General features: G+C 38.9%; 1 protein-coding gene across 1 annotated transcript; it reads left to right on the top strand.

Annotated features, from left to right (window-relative positions):
• The first annotated feature begins 3908 nt into the window (after positions 1-3908).
• LOC120432807 lies at positions 3909-4979 on the top strand. Its single transcript, XM_039598014.1, has 2 exons — positions 3909-4351; positions 4488-4979. The coding sequence occupies exons 1-2, from the start codon at positions 4079-4081 to the stop codon at positions 4977-4979; spliced, it is 765 nt and encodes a 254-aa protein (XP_039453948.1). The 5' UTR covers positions 3909-4078.
• Positions 4980-9205: the final 4226 nt, after the last annotated feature.

A 9205-nucleotide genomic window follows, 5' to 3' on the forward strand; every position in this document is an offset into this window, starting at 1 on the left:
TCCAATCTACAATAAAACCATTTCCTGTATGTGCTGCTAATTGTTTGATGTAGTTGCCCTCTTGTAAGTAACCATTTTATAATGAGATTTTAATCAAGTGTGATGTGTAACGCTGTGTTTCAAATCCTCCACAGCGCAACAATGCTAAAGCAATTGAGGGGCACCAGGTTACTGTCAAAACTGCCTTCATTATGGCTTGGCTCAATATAGTGCCAGTTAAGGACACAAGCACATTTACCAATTCATCTGTAACTGAAAACTGTGTGCAGTCTTTTATGTGTTATTAAAACTCAAAATTATGGGCTTCCTGTAGAGATGTGGTCGCCTACAGGTCAAAGGTTACATCAGTTAATCGGATTGCTGCCGGATACCCCACAGGCCTTCCTACTCTTGATGAGTTTTCAAGCTAAGAGGCACTTAACATTTATGCCCACCCTGTGGGCTGAACTCGTTTATGCTGCACAAGAAGAAAGAAAAACGAGATTTCAACTGGTGAGAGTCACTGCGTGACTTCTGCACATCATTTTGTCATGAGTGGAAAAAGTTGAGCAGAGTAATCGGTGTGGGAAATTACAAATTTTAGTTCATGATCTTCTGCACTGATTTTTTTTTAAAAGTGCCAGATCTTTTTTGAAGTACTTCATTTTAGGCAGTCTTTTCAGGTTGTTAAACTTTTCAGTTTCCACTTTACGATGAGTTGAATGTGTTTTCTCTCTCGTCTGTGTTTGATCTAAAGTTGGGGACTAAATCAGCGATACCATCAGGACGAAACAGAGTGCAATCACTGGATGTTTGTGAAAAAGCTGCATACACAGCACATGTGGAGATAATAACAATTTAACTCTGTCTGCATTTCAATGTTGTGATTGTTGTGTTATGATCCAGATTAATCTATTTTAGATACCGAACTAAGCACATTTTTTGTTTTATTTACTCAGACATAATGACATTTATTGCCTTAGAGTGACAGCACATATGTAGGTGCCTATTGTTCCAATATGCTGGGGAATGTCTCAAATATTTCTAAGTCCCCCTGCCAAGCTGTAATTGACTTAATCTTTCCATTAGCCCCTAGTTGCCAAAGCCAGCTGTCATCTGTTAAAGTTAACTGCTGTAACAAGGTGCTTTTCATGCTTTCTGATAGATGTGAAGACTCAAGGGTGATTTTTAACCCCCTGACTTCCGACACAGCACACAAACACACACTCATGCGTACCTGTATGTCCGCTGCTGACAGGTCTTATAGGCACCAGCACACAAACGGACAAATTCTTCATTTTTTTCAGGTTATGGGGCACCGCTGATCTCATTGAGCTTGTTAATACTCCTGTAGACAGAAATAAACAGAACCTATAACCTACACGCATCATCACTTCTCCACAGGTAGCAAACAGAGATAACAAGTCCCAGCAGAGTGCTAGGAGACAATACCACATATGTAGAATGAGAGAAAGCAGCACTGTTTCTTAATTTTCCCCGAATTATTTGAACATGTAAAATTAGCTTACAAGATATAAATTATAACAAAATTGAATATCTATATGCATGAATACACGTCTATTTACTTCACTGCCACTACCAGAAGATGGCAACATCACATTATACAGTAGAGTGTACAGTATTGCATCAGAAATAGATCATTGTGTGACAGCATGATACAGTGTTAAGAAACACACACAAAAAAGTCTTATTCTAGTGCAGAACTGATACAAAAATTTAATTTTAAGTCTTGATTAATTAAAATAAAGCTGAACAAGGCAATTACAACTTACAACATTTTACAGCACAGTTTCATTCACATGCATACGGTGAAAACGTTCATGCATGGATCTTGCAATAATTACATGGGAACCGTGCTACAATGAAATTTTCAGACGTGTTCATTTTGGTCCAGCTTGTCAGTCACGCTACTTTCCGTAGTTGTGTTTTCTCACTACTGAAAGACTGCCAGGCCTAATTAGTTCAAGATCTCATCAAATGACTTTGAACTTCTATTGCTAGCTTTACTATTGCATCAGTGTTCAATTTTAGAAGCAGGGTCAAAACCTGGCCGATACATACCACATCTAATTGACAGAAGCTGGACTGCAATGCCAAATGAGTTCTACACCCACAGGCAGAGCAAATGCCCCGAGGTCCTGTTAAAAGTGAGCATATATAACGCACAATAATTGGAAACTGTGTACCTATAACTATGTATACTTTGTTGTTTTTTTTCAGTTTTTCTTTTATTTAATCGTTTATTTTTGCTCTTATTGTTATTATTTAATTCAGTCATAACTTTTTAACAGACAGAGGAAACGTCCACTAAATAGTGACTGACTAATGTGAGGTAGAAGGAGTGCTTATATATGCCTGGTCTTCTGTACCAGTCAAAGTTCAGTCAATTTATCAAGTAATGACTAAATAGAAGCAGGGTCAAAACCTGGCCATACAGTAGCTTTCTCATTAAAGCAACCAACAACAAAATCAACAACTGTAACCCTTAAAACAGATACAAAAAATCTATTGATATATTGTTAATACATTTGTCTTGAATGATGAAAGCACAATTTCACAGTGATACAGCAATGTTTGTATCAATATTCTTCACATACTTAATACAATCTCATAATTTTAGAAATATCTGCTGATGGCTGGTGCACCAGCAACCTGATCAAAAGTTTACTACTGAGACCTTTTTCTGTAAGTGCATGGCAGTTCTTGTTATTAATTATGTGCAGATTAAACACATAAATCCCAAGTGCTGGCACAGAAAATAAGAGTCATTGCATACTTGAGAAAAGTGAAAATAGTAATCAACAAGCCGAACTGGGTCGCAGGAACAACAAACATCATTAACAAACATTTGACCTAGATTTTCTAACTCTCATTGAACGTTCTCCTCTTAAGGAAGTTTGTATACTCCTGAAAAGCCTTTCTGTAATTCACTGGTTGGAAACCATCTTATAATGATCTTGTAAGTAAATTCAGTGCTTAACAATTTGACCACAACTCAGTGAAAGGCTTAGGTCAGATTTACCCTAAATTACAATGTTAATAATTGCCAAAATCATTTTTTTATGTTTCTGTAATGCTTAATCCATCAGTATCCACAAGCTCTTTAATCAAAACGATTAAAGAGCTTGCTAATGATATTTTCAATGAATTTCAATGAACTTTCAAATTCACTGTTTTACAAAAACAAATACAAGACAGTAAAGCACATTACAGTTTTTCTCAAATGCTAAAACACAAACGCCAAACCTCTAAACCAAATGACCAGTTGTCTAAACACATTTACTACATCTAGCCATAAACACATGTCACATGAAGACACAATTCACAGAACACAATCCTCCGTTGTCATAAATCTAACCACATTTTGCCTTGCTAAAACACAAGTTGCAAAAGAACTCTGCTCATATTCTCAAATGAAAGCTCATGTGATGCAACATGCTTGCCACAGTCAGCAATATTTGAACACAATGAACACACCTGGCGTCATTCATTACACACAACGACTCAAAATTGAAGACACTTGTTGCTAATGCTGTGACCACATGTATAAAAGCAAGTTCAGAGTGCACAGTTTGCTGAAGATTCCAAACAAACACAATGGATGAAGGCAGAGTCAGGGGAAGAGGATTTCGATGCAGAGGAGGGAGAAGAGGTGGCCCTGGAAGAAGAGGAGCAGGCCAACGAGGAAGAGGAGTTCAAATGAGAGGAGGAAGAGGAGCAGATCAACGAGGAAGAGGAGGCCAACATGGGAGAGGAGAAGGTCCTGGAGGGAGAGCAAGACAACCTCGCACCATCATTACGGACGAGATGCAAGCAACAGTCATTGACCATGTCATTGTCCATGGCACGACAATGGCTGAAGCAGGACTAAGAGTCCATCCAAACCTGAGTAGGTTCACCGTGGCCACCATTATCAGGGCATTCAGACAACACAACAGGTATTGTACTCTATTGCTTTCTTTGTCACAATACAGTTTTACAAACCTGTGAAAGTAGTCTATTGGTTTCAAATCAGTTGTGACTGTATTGTAACACATGTCAATTGACAACACATGTTTCTTTCTTTAGAGTTGAAAGAATGCCACATAGAGGTGGGAGGGTTGCCATATTTCCAGCGGCACAAGAAACCCTCATTGTGGATATGGTTCGTGGGAACAACCTCATCAGACTCCGGGAGATCAGAGACAAAGTCATTGCCGATAATGTCAACTTTGAGAGCATTGACGATGTCAGCTTGGCCACAATAGACCGAGTTCTCTGGCGCCAAAAGACGCGGATGAAACAGATCTATAGGGTTCCCTTTGAGCGCAACTCTGCGCGACACAAAGACCTACGTTACGAGTATGTGCAAGTAAGTATACATCCATGTTCACAGTACAGTTAGTGGACATACTGTGTTGCTCAGTGGCCTACATTACTTCTGGACAATACTGTGCTACCTGATTGACTGTTGTTCTAAACACCTGTGCACTTTCACATTTTCACAGAGGATATTACAGTTGGACGCGATGGCCAGACCTCATGAGTACCTCTTCCGGGATAAGGCTGGCTTCAACCTGCAGAAACGAAGGCAAAGAGGCCGTAACATCATTGGCCAAAGAGCCATCACTGAGGTCCCTGGCCAACGGGGGGGTAATATTACTCTTTGTGCAGCCATGGGTTCGGAGGGGCTTGTCCACCGGCATGCTGTCCTTGGGTCTTACAACACCCAACGTCTCCTCATCTTCCTAGAGGAGCTAAAAGACATCCTCCTGGACCGCCAACAACACCATCCTGGGCCCGCACATCACATTTATGTGATCATTTGGGACAATGTCCGCTTCCACAGAACAAACCAAATCAGAGAGTGGTTCACCACCAACAGTGACCGCTTTTTAAACGTCTGTCTGCCACCATACTCCCCTTTCCTGAACCCCATAGAGGAGTTCTTCTCATCATGGAGATGGAAGGTTTATGACAGACAACCATACACAAGATAGAACCTCCTAAGGGCAATGGAGCTGGCCTGTGTTGACATCCCAGCGGAGACCTTCCAAGGATGGATTCGCCATTCCAGGGCGTTTTTCCCGCGGTGCCTGGCGAGAGACAATATAGCCTGCGATGTGGATGAGGTGATGTGGCCCGATGCAGCTCAGCGACATGATGCCGCACAGTGATTGTGGTGTGTGTGTGGTGTGAATAAAGTAAATGAAAAAACTTCAAGCCCTGATCATGTTTTCAAGACTACTGTTGTGTGCAATAGATTCTGTTTTTGCATTGAGTTGTGTTACAGTAGTGTACGTACATGCAGGATTTTCTATAGATTTATACTCTTCATATGAAACTCACAAATCTAAATGCCTAATCCTCTGCAGAGATCTACGACGATCCGTTACTGTATAGTTTTGAAAAATATGCATTGGCAGTTATGAAACAAAGAACCTTCTCACAAATTGAGCATTGTGTTTTCAATTGTTTTGCTGTAGTGTGTAATGATGTGTATAGTGTTTACATTTTTGAAAGCTTCAAGCTGCTCTTTTGGTGTGAAAGTTTGAGTTTTGCAGTGGGAAGGTGTGGTTGTGTTTATGTAGCTTTAGAAAAGGGTGTTGTGTTTATTGGAGAACATGGTGGGAACATTTGTGAAATGTGTTTTAGCATTTGAGAAAAACTGTAATATTTTGTAAACTAAACTACCAAATGAAACTTATTTACTTGCATTCCCGAACAAATAAATTTTCTTCAAATAAATTTGGCAGATTTCTAAAATATTTGTGTTTTCTTGTTTTAATGACAAGTGGTCTAATACATTTGTTGGACACTGCATATACATACATATGAATAAAAATAAAACAATTGTAGTAGCCCGGTGGCCTGGTGGTGTAAAAAAGAAAGGAAAAACATTATTTAAGAGGTCACTAGGATTTCTGAAGAGAAGGCAACATCCCTCTGCCCTCTAGTGGAAAATGCATTAAGTGACTTGGTGAGGGTTGTTTAACTCTAAATCACAATTTCTATCCAGTAAAATCCCAAATAATTAAAGGGTGTGGCTTATAAATTTAAAAGAATGTACATCTGGGCACCAGTTGAGCAGGCGCCTATATGCCTAAGTGCGGCCCAGGTTTGAGTCTCTGACCTGCTGCATATCTCTCTCTCCTCTGTTCTCTCTCCCCCTTTTCCTGTCTACTCTTCCATGTTTAACTCTCAAATAAAAGCAAAATGTCCTAAAATAAATCTAAAAAATGTGGGCCCATTTCACTGATGTGCTTGCAAACACTGCCAAGATGAACATTCATGGGCTTCCGTTTTGTTTAGCGTTAGTAATAAAACAACTGTGATAATAGTTTCCAATACCAAGCTTTAAATTTTTATGATGTTGATAGTTTTTTCTTTGAATCTGGTGCTGGGATCATCATTAAACGTCTCTGATTATGAGCTTGCCTTCAAAACCAGGTGTCCAGGTCTGTGACTTTATCAAGCTTTTTAAAAAGCTCCCAGCTTTACCATGTTGACATATTATACCATACTGCAAAGTTTTCTGATGCCACTGCTAATGTTAGTTTACTCACAGGTAACTCAGATATAGGGGAACACGGTGACAATGTACTTATTTGGCAAATATGGTGCCATGAAAATGTATTTCTTACTGTCTGATTTCTTAGTTGTTTTTTTGCAATTTGTTCATCAAAGAAATTTGGATATTAAATTAAGCCAACCAAGTAAATACAAAATGCTGTTTTTAAATACTGATGTCATTTATTAAGGGGGAAAAAAGCTATCCAAACCTGTCTAGCCCTTTGTAAAAAGGTGATTGCTGCTTTTGTTAAATGATGACTTGATTAACAACTTGGAAAGCTGAATTCAATCTCACAAGCCACACCCAGGACTGATTACTGCCAGACTTGTTGAATCAAGAAATCACTTAAATAGAACCCCTCTGAAGTGAAGCAGGATAAAAGAGCTCAAAAAGCAGCACATTATGCCACAATCGAAAGACACAGCTGAGAAACAAAGTAAGGGACATTTTTCAGTCTAACAAATGGGACAAAGCCATTTCTAAGACTTTGGGACTCCAGAAAAACATGGTAAGACCCATTATCTACAAGACTTGGAACGGTGGTGAACCTTCCCAGGAGTGGCTGGCCTACCAGAATTACTCCAAAAGCACACTGACAACCCATCCATGAAGTAGGAGTAGGAAATATGAGTAGGAAGTCACAAGAACCCAGAGCAACATCTAAAGAAATGTAGACCTCACTTGCCTCTGTTAAAGTCAGTGTTCATGATTCAACAGTAAGAAAAAAACCTGGAGAAAAATGACATTCATGGGAGAGTTCCAGGGCGAAAACTACTGCTGACCAAAAAGAACACAAAGGCTGATCTCACATTTGGCAAAAAACATCTCAACGGTTGCCAAAACCTCTGGAAAAATAATGTGTGGACTGAGTTTGGAAGGTTTGAGTCCTATTACATCTAAAACTAACACAGCATTTCATGAAAAGAACACCACACCCACAATCATACATGGTGGTGGTAGTGTATGCTGCTTTACAATCTGAATGCCTTGCTGTCTTTGATGAAACCATGAATTCTGCTCTCTACCACAAAATTACTTGATTTAAAACACTTCAGAACAGAGCAGATCAATGACAATAATAACAATAATCACCAGTCCCACAAATTCCTCTGCACTGATGTAAAAAGACTCACTGCTACATATTTGCTAATGCTTGTTGCAGCTCTTGCTGCAAATATTGGCACAAACAGTTATTAAGTTTAGAGGGCAATTACTTTTTCACATAGAGTGAGGTAGGTTTGGATAGCTTTGTTCCCTTAATAAATGAAATGATCATTTAAAAACTGCATTTGATCGTTGTCTAATATTCAGATTTGTTTGATAATCTAAAACAAACATATGACAAATATGCATCTAAGAAATCAAAGAAAGGAGCCAATACTTGTTCATACTAAGGTGTGTGTATACCAGAGGCCATCTGGGTTTTCATATTCCACTGAGAAAACTTTATGCAGTGATGCTACATCTGTTGTAGAACAGCTAAGTATAAAGTTTAAATTTCTAGCTTGGTTAAAACATAAGGATAGGTCATAGGAACAGCACACAAAACTTCTCATTCCCCAAGAAAGTTGTGTATAGTCCACAGTTTGGCTGTTGAATTCTGGTTGGAGATAGAGTCCCTTTGTGTAAATATATCTGATAAATTAGAGTATTTATTCCTCCTTCCGTCAGTTAAATTGATGAATGGACAGCTCATGACTGAATGACAGTGTAAAGAGGTTTTGAAATATTTGTTTTTTAATTATTTATTAAGTTTTTACTTGTTATGTGATCTGTATTTACTAAAAGTGCACCCATTTTAGGTTTTTGTCTTGATTTTTGTTATCTGATTTTCAATGCAGCAGTTGCCTGATCCAGGATGATTTTCTCCTATGGGAGACAATAATCTTATCTTCCACCCATCTATTTTCTTCCACTTATCCAATTTCAGAGTCATGGTTGGTCTGGAGCCTATACCAGCTGCCAAAGGGTAATAGGCAGTGTATGCTGTTCCTAGTCCGTTGCAGGACTGACGCAGGGAGACAGATAACCATGCACATCTACAGCCAATTTAGAATCACCAGTTAACCTAACAAGCATGTCTTTGGACTGTGGGAGAAAGCCAGATTAAGCAGAAGGAACCCATACAGACAAACTCCATTCAAACAGACCATAGCCAGCAAAGTAGATTCGAACTCAGAACCTTCTTGCTGTGACACTACAGTGCAAACCACCATTCCACCCTTCCTCTGTCTCAGTTTGTCTTAAATAAAATGTACCAAAAAACATATATAAGTGCATTACAGTGTGCTTTTAGGATATAAAGGGCTGTAATATAAAGAAGGCCAGCTTGCATCCATGTATCAGCTCTCTCTGTCAGCTAATCTCCACCAAAAATGCATCATAATAAAAATATGGGACATGAGCTGATCATACAAGACGTTATTATGGCAAGCAAGTTAACCGGAAATTGTTTTTGTCTAAATGTATCCTGGTTATATTTGATCATTAGTGTTGGAAATCATGCTATACAGACTGCTTGCAGCAAAAACTGTACACCTGCTGCCCCAGCCACACTCTTTATTACTTGAGAGCAACAGGACGCAAAAAGGAAAGCTACACCATCTGCATATACTGTAATAAATCTTTCTTTGCTCTGTTATAATTGCATTA

This window comes from Oreochromis aureus, linkage group 14, assembly GCF_013358895.1.
Source record: "Oreochromis aureus strain Israel breed Guangdong linkage group 14, ZZ_aureus, whole genome shotgun sequence".
Classification (NCBI taxonomy): domain Eukaryota; kingdom Metazoa; phylum Chordata; class Actinopteri; order Cichliformes; family Cichlidae; genus Oreochromis; species Oreochromis aureus.